The following is a 14,886-nucleotide window of genomic DNA, read 5'->3' on the forward strand; positions in this document are numbered from 1 at the left end:
TCTTGAAGTGAAAGATAAGCATATGTGTAATCCTTTTTCCCAATCTTATATTTCTGAACATTATATTCTGACATTTATTTTTTCTGAGATATGCTTGGTGGCTGCAGAAACAAAAATATATATACATCAATGGTCTCCAAACAGAGTGTATACAACAAAACAGCACTGAGATATGAACAAATGTGAGAAGGGAATCCCAGGACATCTTTTTATATTTTTTTAATCTCAAAAAATAATCATATTACTTTTTGAAAATATTTGAAAATTGGAATAATATTGGAGACATGCATTCATCTGTATTTTGGACGGTGGGTATGAGGGTACTTGGCAGGAAAGTGGGAGTTTTACAGTTGGAAAGAGTGGACATTGGTCACTAGGTCATGTCTGACTATATTTGCAACTCCTTGGAGTTGCAAGGCTCCTTGGAGCCCTCCAAGCTCCTCTGTCCGTGGGAATTCCCCAGTAAGAATACTGGACTGGGTTGCCATTTCATTCTCTAGGGGATCTTCCCAACCCAGATAGAACTCATGTCTCTTGCATTGGCAGGCAGATTCTTTACCACTAAGCTATCTGAATGATGATCATGAGAACATTTGAGAGGAAAGTGGGAGTTTTATTATTTGGAGGGATGGACATTGGTACAATGAGTCTTTGGTTTATTTTTATCTATACAAATGAGATAGCAATAGTGCACACATCAACAGACAGACATGAAGTTTAAAAACAATTGCATTTGTAATATATTTAGAGAAAAGCTTTGTTCATAACAAGTCTTGTTAAGCATATATATTATAAAACAATAAAAATGATTAAATTATTATGCTATTGGGTTTGATGTTCAATTTTGCAAATTACTTTTCCCAGTGAAGTAGATGTTGTTGTTCAGTTGCTCAGTCATATTCAACTCTTTGTGATCCTCTGGACTGCAGCACACCAGGCTTCCCTGTCCTTTACCATCTCCTGGAGCTTGCTCAAACTCATGTCCATTATGTTGATGATGCAGTTCTCTCATCTCATCCTCTGTTGTCCGCTTCTCCTCCTGCCTTCAACCTTTCTCAGCATCAGGTTCTTTTCTAACGAGTTGGCTCTTTGAATTAGGTGGCCAAAGTATTGGAGCTTCACATTCAGCAATAGTCCTTCCAATGAATATTCAGGGCTGATTTCCTTTAGGATTGACTGGTTGGATCTCCTTGCAGACTAAGGGAATCTCAAGAGTCTTCTCTAACACCACAGTTCAAAAGAATCAATTCTTTAGTGCTCAGCCTACTTTTGGTCCAACTCTCACATCGATACATGACTACTAGAAAAACCATAGCTTTGACTATATGGACATTGGTTGGCAAAGTAATGTCTCTGCTTTTTAATATGCTATCTAGGTTGGTCATAGCTTTTCTTTCAAGGACCAAGCATCTTTCATTATCATGGCTGCAGTCACCATCTGCAGTGAATCTGGAGCCCAAGAAAATAAAGTCTGTCACTGTTTCTACTGTTTCCCCATCTATTTGCCATGAAGTGATGGGACTGGATGCCATGATCTTAGTTTTCTGAATGTTGAGCTTTAAGCCATCTTTTTGACTCTCCTCTTTCACCTTCATCAAGAGCCTCTTTTATTCCTCTTTGTTTTCTGCCATAAGGGTGGTATCATCTGCATGTCTGAGATTATTGATATGTCTTCCAGCAATCTTGATTCCAGCTTGTGCTTCATCCACCTGGCATTTTGCATGATATACTCTGCATATAACTTAAATAAGCAGGGTGACAATATGCAGTCTTGATATACTTTATCAATTTTGAACCAGTCCATTGTTCCATGTCCTCTTCTAACTATTGCTTCTTGACCCACATACATATTTCTCAGGAGGCAGGTAAGGTGGTGTATGAAGACCTACAAGACCTTCTAGAACTGACACAGAAAAAAAAAAAAGCCCTTTTCATCATAGGGGACTGGAATTCAAAAGTAGGAAGTCAAGAGATACCTGGAATAACAGGCTAGCTTTGCCCTGGAGTACAAAATGAAACAGGACAGAGGTTAAAAGAGTTTTGCCAAGAGAATGCACTGGTCATAGCAAACACCCGCTTCCAACAACACAGGAGCTGACTCTACACTTGGACATCACCAGATTGTCAATACCAAAATCGGACAGATTATATTCTTTGCAGCCGAAGATGGAGACGCTCTAAGCAGTCAGTAAAAATAAGACCAGCAGCTGTGGCTGAGATCATGAACTCCTTATTGCCAAATTCATACTTAAATTGAAGAATATAGGGAAAACCACTAGGCCATTCAGGTATGACCTAAATCAAATCCTTTACTACTATACAGTGGAAGTGACAAGTCGATTCAAGGGATTAGATCCAAGAGAGTGCCTGAAAAACTATGGGGGAAAGTTTCTAACATTGTACAGGAGGAGGTGCTTAAAACTATCCCCAAGAAAAAGAAATGCAAAAAGGCAAAATGGTTGTCTTAGGAGGCCTTACAAATATCTGTGAAAAGAAGAGAAGTGAAAGGCAAATGAGAAAAGGAAAGATATACCCATCTGAATGCAGATATCCAAAGAACAGCAAGGAGAGATATGAAAGACTTCCTAAGTGATCAAGGCAGAGAAATTTAGGAAAATAACAGAATGGGAAAGTCTAGAGATCTCTTCAAGAAAATTAGAGATACCAAGGGAACATTTCATGCAGAGATGGAGACAATATAGGCCAGAAACAGTATGGACCTAACTAACAGAAGCAGAAGATATTAAGAAGAGGTGGCAAGAATACACAGAATAACTATAAAAAACAGATCTTAATGATCCAGGTAACCATGATGGTGTGATCACTCACCTAGAGTTAGACATTCTGGATCATGAAGTCACGTGGGGCTTAGGAAGCATCACTATGAACAAAGCCTAGTGGAGGTGATAGAATTCCAGCTATTTTTAAATCCTAAAAGATGATGCTGTAAACGTGCTGCCCTCAAAATGCCAGCAAATCTGGAAAACTCAGCAGTGCGCACAGAACTGGAAAAGGTCAGCTTTCATTCCAATCCCAGAGAAAGGCAATGCCAAAGAATGTTCAACTACTGCCCAATTGTACTCATTACACATGCTAGCAAAGTAATGCTCAAAATTCTCCAAGCTAGGCTCAAAAGTATGTGACCTGAGAAATTCCAGATATTCAAGCTGGATAAAAAAGGCAGAGGAATCAGAGATCAAACTGCCGACACCCACTGGATCATAGAAAAAGCAAAAGAATTCCAGAAAAAATCTGCTTCATTGACTATGCTAAAGCATTTGTGTGAATCACAACAGATTGTGGAAAATTCTTCAAGAGATGGCAATACCAGACCAACTTACCTGCCTCTCAAAAAGTAGATATAGAAGTACATTAATTATATATTGAGTACTACTATTTACAAGGTATTATTCTAAGTGCAATCAGCATCTGCAGTGATTTTGGAGCCCAAAAAAACAAAGTCTGACACTGTTTCCACTGTTTTTCCATCTATTTCCCATGAAGTGATGGGACCAGATGCCAGGATCTTTGTTTTCTGAATGTTGAGCTTCAAGCCAACCTTTTCACTCTCCTCTTTCACTTTCATCAAGAGGCTTTTGAGTTCCTCTTCACTTTCTGCCATAAGGGTAGTGTCATCTGCATATCTGAGGTTATTGATATTTCTCCCAGCAATCTTGATTCCAGCTTGTGCTTCTTCCAGCCCAGCGTTCCTCATGATGTACTCTGCTGATTGCAGCCATGAAATTAAAAGACGCTTGCTCCTTGGAAGGAAAGTTATGACCAACCTTGATAGTATATTAAAAAGCAGAGACATTACTTTGCCAACCAAGGTCCGTCTAGTCAAGGCAATGGTTTTTCCCGTGGTCATGTATGGATGTGAGAGTTGGACTGTGAAGAAGGCTGATCGCCGAAGAATCGATGCTTTTGAACTGTGGTGTTGGAGAAGACTCTTGAGAGTCCCTTATACTGCAAGGAGATCCAACCAGTCCATTCTAAAGGAGATCAATCCTGGATGTTCATTGGAGGGACTGATGCTAAAGCTGAAACTGCAATACTTTGGCCACCTCATGCGACGAGTTGACTCACTGGAAAAGACTCTGATGCTGGGAAAGGTTGGGGGCGGGAGGAGAAGGGGACGACGGAGAATGAGATGGCTGGATGGCATCACCGACTCTGTGGACATGAGTTTGAGTGTACTCCGGGAGTTGGTGATGGACAGGGAGGCCTGGCGTGCTGTGATTCATGGGGTCGCGGAGAGTCGGACACGACTGAGCGACTGAACTGAACTGAACTGAACTGATTCTAAGTGCATGAGGTGATATGACATAGATAAACAAACCCAAAAGGCCTGCCTTCTCAGAGCCTAGACCCCAGTGGATGGAGACAGACAAAAGAAGATTATATGTAAATTCTACAATTTGGGAAGTAGTCAGTGTTATTGGAAAAGGCAAAGTAGCAGAACAAGGCAGGTGGGATTGGGAAAGTTAAGGACAGAGGGCAGGGTGGCCATGGTTGGCCTCACCCACAAGGTGATTCTCAACCAAGGTGTACAGGAAGCAGACCCTTGGTTATCTGGGAAAGACTGGTTCTGGGGGAAAGCCTCCAAATGGGAGTAGTATGACTGATTGACATGATGGGTGAACACCAAGGCGGCCGCAACGTCTAGATCAGAGACATGGGCAGAATGAGGGGCAGTGTGGGAAGTGAGGTGTCTGAGAAAGAAGACCAGGAGTGACAAGTCATTGTAAGGATGTCTGGCTTTTACTCTGAAGGAAATGAGATGACATTGCAGTGTTTTGGCCAAACTGGTGCCATGATCCATCTAATACTCACCAAAAACGAACAAACAAAAAGCAGCTGCAAAAAACCCAGGTCACTCTGATAAATCTATCCACTGTGACAAGTAGTTCACTCTTTGGAAGGCAGATCCAGCCAGATCCTGGTGACAGGAAGTAGGGGAGAACGAGGACAATCAAGGATAATAGAATCTGTACCGTTTTCTTTAAAACTGTGAAAAAATGAAGTGCTTTATAACACAAAGACTTACAGGCTTAATTGTGGCAAGAATTTTTAAGTGTCAAATATAAAGCTGTTCTTTTACAAAAGCTAATGGTCTAAACTGACTGATGGTTTAAGTAATTTCCAAAGAGGACTAGCAAATAATTTATAAAATCCAACACCTGTAATTTATCCTTTCAAAGGTTGGCCATATAAGTAGGAAAATATCAGGTTTTTTTACTGAAAATTGGGCTATGATAAGATTATCCTGAATACAGTTGTTTGGAAATATTTTTGTCATGGTTGTGTGATTTCATTGCTGAAAACCATGTCAATGTTTCCTCTGTAAGATGGGTTGTATCTGCATACTTGAAAATTTTAAATAGATTTTTCCTAGGAGTTAAACACCTTCCAAATAAAGTATGTCAGAAGTACTTTTCTTCATTTTTATCTGAATGTCTTTTTTAGTTCTGGTGTGCTTTTATAACCAAAAAGCAAAATAAATTGAATTTAATACCAGACCTGTGAAATGCTGAAAACAAAAATAGTTCACACATTTTGGAGGGCATTGAATAAACATCTTTCAAATTCTGAAGTTGCTTTGAAAATTTATATTTTCTTCCTTCAAAAACATTTATCTTAACTTATTTGAAGGAGATTAATCATGAACAACTTCTGACACCTCCTGGAACATATTCTCGTAAGTTAACTTTTAAAAATAGTCTCTGCTTGCCATTTATAAAGGAAAATGTTCATAGTTTAAGGTTCAGGGAAAGCATCACCTCCTCTTCCCCCTCAGCCTGTTCTTACATCTTCCTTTGATCTTTCACGGCAATTGCCCTGTATTTTTATTAACTAGACATGCATCTAGTTATTTTAAGTTCTTTCACCCTGTCACCTATAAACTCTCCCAGGACTAAGACTGTGATTATTAAAGACTGTGTTTATTAATTATTAAATTATGAAACAATTATCAAATTTTTCATTTGCTAAATAAAGGCATTACATGTCTAAAACACTATGATGCTGCCATGTACATTAGCACAGTTAGTTTTTTCTAATAGTAATAGCAGTGGTATTTTTATAATGTTTAACACTCACCAGACTTTCCTGGGCACTTTATACTTACCACCTTACCCAATATTTACAGGAATCATTTGAAGTAGGTGTCATTATTGTCTCCATTTTATTATAGAGGAATCTGAACCACAGTAAGTTTATTTACTTCCCAAAGTGTTATTTTCATTATTGTTAGTTCAGTTTAAATGCAGACACTAAAATTTGAAATCAGTTTCAGAATACGTGTTCGTAACCATGGTGTATGGAGCTTCCCAGGTGGGACTAATGGTAAAGTATCTGCCTATCAATGAGAAATAAAATAAGTGGAGACATAAAAAAATGTGGATCCGATCCCTGCATTGGGAAGATCCTCTGGAGGAGGGCATGGCAACTCACGCTAGTATTCTTGCTTGGAGAATCCCAGACAGAGGAGCCTGGTGGTCTAGAGTCCTTAGGGTCTCAAAGAGTAGGACACAACTGAAGTGACTTGGCACGCAGGCAAACATGGTGTATACTGCCTCTTGATGCTTTTCCCCTGGGATTTTACTGCTTATACAAATGCTACTGCATATACTTGGGCCCATGGGTTTCTCCTCACCTTCCAAAAAAGAAAAAATAAAAACAGAATATTTTCTGTCCACGAAGCATAAATAGGAAGGCAACCTATCCAATCCAGACATTGTCAGGAATGAAACTTGTCAACAAGAGGGGCTGCTCTTTCATAGGTAGGGAGGTCCCCACTTTGAGAAAGAACGTAAACCCAAATACCAGGCCTGCTGATCACTTGCTGGATGACTACTGGTGAGACAAATGTCTCAGTTTTCTTATCCATTTCATGGGGATATTAACAAAACTATGTTAACTATGGACTATATGTTAACTATGGATATTAACTATGGACTGTGCTATTATACAGGAGAAGGAAATGGCAACCCACTCCAGTGTTCTTGCCTGGAGAATCCCAGGGACGGGGGAGCCTGGTGAGCTGCCGTCTCTGGGGTCGCACAGAGTCGGACACGACTGAAGCGACTTAGCAACAGCAGCAGCAGCAGTGCTACTATACACTTTGTTGTTGTTTAGTCTCTAAGTCATGTCTGACTCTTTGAGTCCCTATGGACTGTAGCCCACCAAGCTCCTCTGTCCAGGGGATCTTCCTGAACCAGGGATTGAACCCATATCTCCTGCATTGGCAGGCATATTCTCTGCCACTGAGCCACCAGGGAAGCCCTGTATACCCTTTAAAAGATAATATTTATGAATGGTCAGGTGAAAAGAAAAGAAACTTACAAGAGCTGGCAAACTAAACATTTTTATTCAGATTATTTCCTAATACATCAGTTCAGTTCAGTCGCTCAGTCGTGTCTGACTCTTTGCAACCCCATGAATCACAGCACACAAGGCCTCCCTGTCCATCACCAACTCCCGGAGTTCACTCAAACTCATGTCCATCAAGTCGGTGATGCCATAAAAGCTAGCTAACGATCCTTTGCTATTTTTACAACTATATCTTAACAACTGAATAACAGTGAGGTCTTTGTTATTGTGGTATTGTTGCCTGATAACTATTTCAGGCCTCCCTCACAGCTCAGTTGGAAAGCCTAAATATTATTCCAATTTAAGTTACATGTAAAGTAGGCTATTAACCATGCATAGATCAAGTTTAACATATGAAGGGAAAATATGAAAAATCAAAGGAATCTTGCTTGCGTGCTTAGTTGCTCAGTCACGTCCAACTCTTTGTGACCTTGTGGACTGTAACCCACCAGGCTCCTCTGTCTATGTGATTTCCCAGGCAAGAATACTGGAGTGGGTTGCCCTTTCCTTGCCAAAGGATCTTCCCAACCCAGGGATCAAAATTGTGCTGTCTGTGTCTCCTGCATTGCAGGTGGATTCTTTACCCTCTGAGCTATACTAGCGTAAAATGGAGTGTGAAGTCTTTAGAAGTTGAGGATTAATATTCTCAAATGACAGCATTCAAAGCAGGAAGAAAAAAGAAAATGTGATGCATGGAAGTCTTCTCCTGCTATTGTCTCTTTCCATGGAAATGCTTTATTTTCAGAAATCATTCATCATCTTAACTAAGAAATGCCATGTGACCACCCCTCATCTCTAGGAAGGCTGGGAAATTTCACACTTCTCAAAGCAGAATAAGCTTAGTCATTGACTTGAATCTCTGCTGCTCTCCAAGTGGACTGCCTTCCCTGACAACATCGCTGCCCACCTGAAACCAAAATATTTTAATGGCTCTGTTAGCTAGAAAAAAAGGGCTGAAGACACTAACACAGAAATGTTTAAACGGGTCTTTTCAGAAATCCAATAATTACTTCAAATGCAGTGTATTGAGAATTTTAAATAGCTGAAATACAGGTCAACATTTTAGAAAAGAGATACTTCAGTAAAACCAAATTGCTGTTGTGATAGTTAAAATATGAATCTCTATATACTCAACAATTATAGTTTACTTTTAGCCCATTGTGAAGAGGATTACATTATGAACTGACTTGGGAAATTCTCTAAGGTCATTCAATAGAGTTCTGGGGGAAAAAAATGCTTTCGGTATCAGATAAGGGCTGTTGTATTGAATACAATTTGTTTTATGTATTATATTTGAAAATATGTAACTATTATAGGAAATTACTGCAATGGGGTGTTAGCTTATAATATTAATAGATTGGAATTAAGGTGAGTGAAATAACTTCCTGGCAGCAATTCATGTTTTGGAAGTTTTGTTTTCCGTAAATGCTAGGTATAAATATTAGCAGAAAAATGCATTTATCATATCAAGTATAGTACAAAAAGCTGCCTCTTTTTTTTCTGTGCTTTTAGATTTCTCATTAAAGAAACTAAATTAGGTAATCTGTCATTATAGTTGCAACTATATATTAGATTGTTGGTGTTTTAGCATTATAAATGGTCAAATCCCATAACTAGCATTGAAAAATCTAATAGTATTAATATAGTTCTTACCTGTACTTAACAACTGATTAAAATGCACATATTAATCATTTATACCTTGAGTTCCTAAATAGCTTCTCTGTTAAACACAATTTGCATAGGTAATGAATGAATATGACTATATAAACTCATGTAAAAACGTATTAGAGTAAGGTATCATATTTCCGAATTAATCAAAATAGGATTTAGAAAATTAATTGGCAACATGCATTTTTAAACTTTCAATTTTATATTGGAGTTAGACAATTAAAAGTATTGTAATAGCTTCAGATGGACAGCAAAGGGACTCAGTCATACATATACATCTACACATTCTCCCCCAAACTCCCCTCCCATCAAAACTGCCACATAACATTGGGAGTTTCCTGGACTGTATAGTAGGACCTTGTTTTTCATCCATTTAAAATACATCTGTGTGCAAATTTGATCCTAAACTCCATCACTATCCATACCCCCATGCAACCATGAATTCATTCTCTAAGTCTGTGAGTCTGTTTCTGTTTTAAAAATAAATTCATTTGTATCATTTCTTTTTAGAGCCTGCATATAAGGGCTGTCATGTGATATTTCTCCTTCTCTGTCTGACTTACTTCACCAGTATGACAATCTCTCGGTCCATCTATGGGCAGCATACATTTATTAATCCTACATCTAAGCTCTTGAATTTTTGCATAATTTCTGGCCAAGTTTTAAACTAATATTTTGGTCTGAAAACTTTTTCAACCCCTATCTGTTACAGGCAGTAAGCACAGACCCTGTCCCAGTTAAATTACACTATGACAAATCTCATGACCAGGTCTGGGTGCTCAGCTGGGGTACAATGGAAAAGACTTCTCCAACACTGCAGGTAAGTCTGACTTTCAGTGTGTCTGAGAAAATGATGATCTTTAAAAACTTTCAGTATCTAATTGGGCATTTAACCATCTAACAATGATGTTCTTTCATGTAGATCTTTGCAAAAAGGGAAAAAAATGTTGATACACAAATACATTTTTGATTAGGAAATATTTTAGTTTAGATGTTCCAAACATTAGATTTATATGCCAAAGGAATAACCTATAATGACAAAGCTGAAGCCACTGGGGTGTGGGGGTGGATTATAATGGATTGTTTGACAATTTCCAGCTTCCCTCGAATTTTCTTGTTTTCATCTCTTTAGAAAGGGATCTGGGGAGTGTAGCTTGTGAAGTAGAGCCCAGGAGAGTTAGACAGAGTCTCAAAGCAGGTCTTCAGTTTTCTCCAAAGACACAGGATTTTACTATCTGAGTGCTGGTTCATTTCTAACTGGGGAATACTTACTGTCATTTTTGTGGAATTTGCTTATGATTTGAAATTGACAGATAGATGTATATATACACATTTTGGCAATGACTTTTGTAGAAGTGTTAAGAATCACACACTATCTAACCATCTAAAAATGGGTTATTTTCCCCTGAATGTCTAGTAAAAATATGCTAATAAGATTTAGTAAATTATTTAAATATTTGCTGGGTAGAAGTGAAAGGTTAGTCGCACATCTAAAAATATAAAATAAAAAGTAGTATTTGAGAATTACTCTTAAAATATGACATACAATAAAATATACTTACATGAAGAGTGTGTGTATTTATGTATGCATAAGACGGACGATATATAAATAGGTAATAGATAAGTTGATAAATAGATAGATAGATAAACAGGTATATAGACACACTGACAGGAAACACAGGGTCTCTGAATCAGAGAACAGATTGTCTCTTATCCATGGAACCTGTTAGCATTTATTCTGCAGCCCCTACCCCCATGGGGTGATGTGGTGAGAGTTTAGTCACCCTGAATAACCAGCCCAGTCCTACTGACTCAAATCATGAGTTCTAGGTTATTTTAGGCGGCTAGCACCTCAGTCCCAGAGAAGGCAATGGCATCCCACTCCAGTACTCTTGCCTGGAAAATCCCATGGACGGAGGAGGCTGGTGGGCTGCAGTCCATGGGGTCGCTAAGAGTTGGACATGACTGAGTGACTTCACTTTCACTTTTCACTTTCATGGATTGGAGAAGGTAATGGCAACCCACTCCAGTGTTCTTGCCTGGAGAATCCCAGAGACGGGGGAGCCTGGTGGGCTGCCCTCTATGGGGTTGCACAGAGTAGGACACGACTGAAGCGACTTAGCAGCAGCAGCAGCAGCACCTCAGTCCACCATCTCATGTGAGAAATATTGTTACTCTGAAATATAAGCAAATCTTCTCCTGGAGTGGAGGAGTATGTCAGTATCCTGGCAATGTAGTAATTGGCTCAGAGAAATTAAGTCCCTAAATCTCTCAGGAGCAATACTCCATCTCCAGCTTCCAAAGGCATTTTTGCTCTGCCATCATCTTTTAACCAAACTTTTTTGCTCAGAAAGACTTGACTCAGCAGAAATGTCAAAATATGTATGAATAATTGTCTCCCAATAAGATTATCAGGAAATGTCTTCTAAAATAATGGGATCTAAGATTTATTTGAAAAAGAGAACTGATTTTCCTTTGGAAAAATTGAATTGAAACCAAACACCATGGTCAAGCTCTCAGTTTTGCTAGTGTCCCTGTGCCATGATGGTGAAAGACTCACATCTTGAGACTGCTACAGTATGAGGCTAGGAAGTACTGTTTTGCTCTAATGTTTTGTATCTTATAATGTTACCCTCTTCAACTTGAACATTCACAACATTTTATCAAGGATCTGAAAGCCCTTCTCTGTGTTTTCATGTTGAAAATATAATTAAATCTGTATGTCTTTGTCCAGTCTGAAAGCAACATTCATTATATATTATTTTATGTGATATTCATAATTAATTAATATAAACTCATAAACTGTCATAATTTTAAGTATTTAAGACAATAATTTTCCATCAACTGTTCTAAAGATAAAGTCTCAAAGATTTATCATAGTTATTTTTTTTCTTTTTAATGGGCATGTATGTCTTATGAAAACTTAAGAAATTCTGTAAAATTCTAAAACTCATGTATCAGTCAAATATTCAATTTTACGACATAAATGCAGTGTCTGTACTACAAATACACAGCAATTGGACAAGAAAACATCTCCAGTGAACAACTTGGAATAAAGTCCTTGCAATCTTCTACTGGCCAGGACATAGGCCCAGTCAGATGAGGTGACAGTGGGAAGTGGTGTCTCTCAGGTTACTGCAGCCATTGCACACAGAGAGGCAGGCAGCAGGACACTCCTCTTAGAAATGAGCCAGAATTTTTGCAAGATTGCACTTATTGATCAAAGTGCATCCCAGATCAGTCTGTGTCCTTGCAGTCAGTAGACTCAGTTCTGAACCTGACAATTCACCACTTCCTGCTCAATTCCAGGAACGAGAAGGGCCTCGACCCATCAGGGGAAAAAGTCCAGACTGAAGGGAACTAGGGGTGTGGTTTTGCATATTTTACAATCTAAGACAATGAAAAGTGCAGAAGAGAGGTTCAGTTAATCAGGCTTCAGGAGTGTGAATGATGTGGGATGCAATGCACCCATTATAGTGTTGTTTGAGTACTAAATTCTGTGATGCCTGTAAACTACTTAGAACACATATTAACACATAGCAAGCTCTCAGTATTATTATTGCTGTTGTCAGTAAGTACTATTATTAATTTCAAATGCATGTACATGCATACTGAGAAATATATACCTCTGTACAAGCTAATGGGAAAATTTGGAGAGTTCCTTTGCTATAATCCTGTTGAGTTTTATTATAGTCTTGTAGACATTTTTATAAGTGGCTGAAATCCAGTGAGAACTTTCTCACTGATACTCGTTAATAAGATAATCATGAATAAAATAGGTACAATGTCTTTAAATAATAATTAATCTATTTTCTTGAACTTGGCAATTTCCAATGGAACTCAATGAAAGTATACTCATTGCAATGAAGAAAAATTAACCTTTCTCTGGAAAAAAACTAAAAATAAAAATACTATTTACTTCTGTCTTAAAAACCAAAGGAAGACACTCAGTTTTGAGGGAGGAAAGTCTATTAGGCAGTCAATAGTTTAGGATGTTTAATTTGGTAACTACATGTAGAAAGGGTTTAAAAGAAGTAAAATAAAGGCAAGAAAGTACATTAAAATGCTCGTACAGAACAATGGCTGTGAAGCAGAGTTAATAGGTATGAGAAATCAGAAGGCAAAACAAAGAATTTGGTGCAAAATGGGATAAAAGAGCTTGAATGTAGTGATCTTTTCTTTAAAGAACTATGAAAGTTTTAACATCAATTAATGGTGACTATTTGAAAGAAATCTCTTTGATTAAGCTTCCTTAAATCTATTATTTTCAATTTATTAAAGGAAAGAAAATAAAATGTAATGCAACCTAAGATTTTTAACAGCAAAAATATTTCAAATGATATATTTTGGAGTTTTCTGTCCTATGTTTCCAACTCTGTTCTATAGGAGGGGAGTTTTTTACATATCATTTACTCCTCAATAAAGCTATGAAGGAAGGAAGGAAAAGGGAGGAACAAAGAAAAAGAAACAAATTTAATAATTTATATCATATGTATGCTTGTTTTTATATTTCTTATTAAAGCAGTAACATTTTTATAATGTAGACATTACTGCTGCTGCTGCTGCTGCTAAGTCACTTCAATTGTGTCCGACTCTGTGTGACCCCATAGACGGAAGCCCACCAGGCTCCCCTGTCCCTGGGATTCTCCAGGCAAGAACACTGGAGTGGGTTGCCATTTCCTTCTCCAATGTGTGAAAGTGAAAATTATCAATATGCAAATTTATTTTATATTTTAAGCAGAAGTTGTTCAAGAAAAAATGTTTTCCATTTTTTCCTTTTTAGAAAAAGAAGTTTCTACATTGAAATAAGCAAACAGAATTCCAATTTGCTTAATAATACACTAATATTAAGGTTCAAAATAAAGAGTCTATACAAACAAATGCCAAAGATTTATTTTATCTCTGATCCTATTAAGGAGATACTTGGCCAAGATCTAAACACAATGTTCTGTTTAGGTGATAACCCTGGCCAGTGGGAATGTACCACACCACACCATCCACACCCAGCCTGTGGGGAAGCAGTTTGACAGGGTGGACGATTTCTTCATTCCCACTACTACACTCCTCATCACCCACATAAGGTGAGTGATCAGATGAGCACCAACTTTTAGATTTCTCTCTGATTTTGACAGAAAGTCATGGGGAAGCACCGAAAGAAAAATTCTGTTTTACAACAAATACACACATAATTGCACTTTGATTAACTTTGTTTCATCTGCTTGATGAACTTTCGCTTATAACATTAGTGATGAATTTTCTGTCTTCTAGTCCCTCTTATGTATAGTGGAGAAGTTAATTTATAAAGGTATGGTTGCATTTTCAAATCAGTTTTACATTTAATATTTTTGCAAATTGTCTTTAAGTTCTTCTGATTAGGTTTTTGCAAGATCCTAAAATTTGAACGTGGTTGAGTTCATCTCAGAGAGGAGAACCACTCTCAGCACAATCCATTCAACTGATTATAACATTCTTGTATCATTTTGCCCGTAAAGAAACAAATATAACATTGTATCAGGATGTACAGTAAGTTGAAATGAAATAATTAAGGTCTGTACTTTGAGAAAACATGTTTACTCATTCAGTGTCTCTGTGTATTCATAAGAAGTAAAAAGTAAATACTTCTAATGACATCACTTTAGAGTATCACAGAAATGGTTTGGATATTTACAATACCTAAAATTACATATTTTATTGATTTATTGAAAAAATGTAAAGTATTGCTTAGCAATATTAGTGAATCTGAACCAAATTAATATTGCATTATCTTTTTCAAGGGAATTTGTTTGAGGGGAGACTGCATCACATATTTTACATGAACCATTATTTGACCTTTGTGTATATTTGTTC

The 14,886-nt window shown here is 37.6% G+C and overlaps 1 protein-coding gene across 3 annotated transcripts in view; it reads left to right on the forward strand.

Moving 5' to 3' along the window:
- FSTL5 (follistatin like 5) overlaps positions 1-14,886 on the forward strand; it is an 882,948-nt gene that overhangs the window by 793,144 nt on the left and 74,918 nt on the right. For all 3 annotated transcript variants that reach the window (XM_055405237.2, XM_088827832.1, XM_088827833.1), the window contains 2 exons: positions 9,752-9,859; positions 13,996-14,120. In XM_055405237.2, the coding sequence (XP_055261212.1) occupies positions 9,752-9,859; positions 13,996-14,120 (233 nt within the window). The remainder of the gene's footprint in view (positions 1-9,751; positions 9,860-13,995; positions 14,121-14,886) is intronic.

Source organism: Moschus berezovskii, chromosome 19 (assembly GCF_049115385.1).
Source record: "Moschus berezovskii isolate FMDL1 chromosome 19, NW_MosBer_1.0, whole genome shotgun sequence".
NCBI classification, from domain to species: Eukaryota; Metazoa; Chordata; class Mammalia; order Artiodactyla; family Moschidae; genus Moschus; species Moschus berezovskii.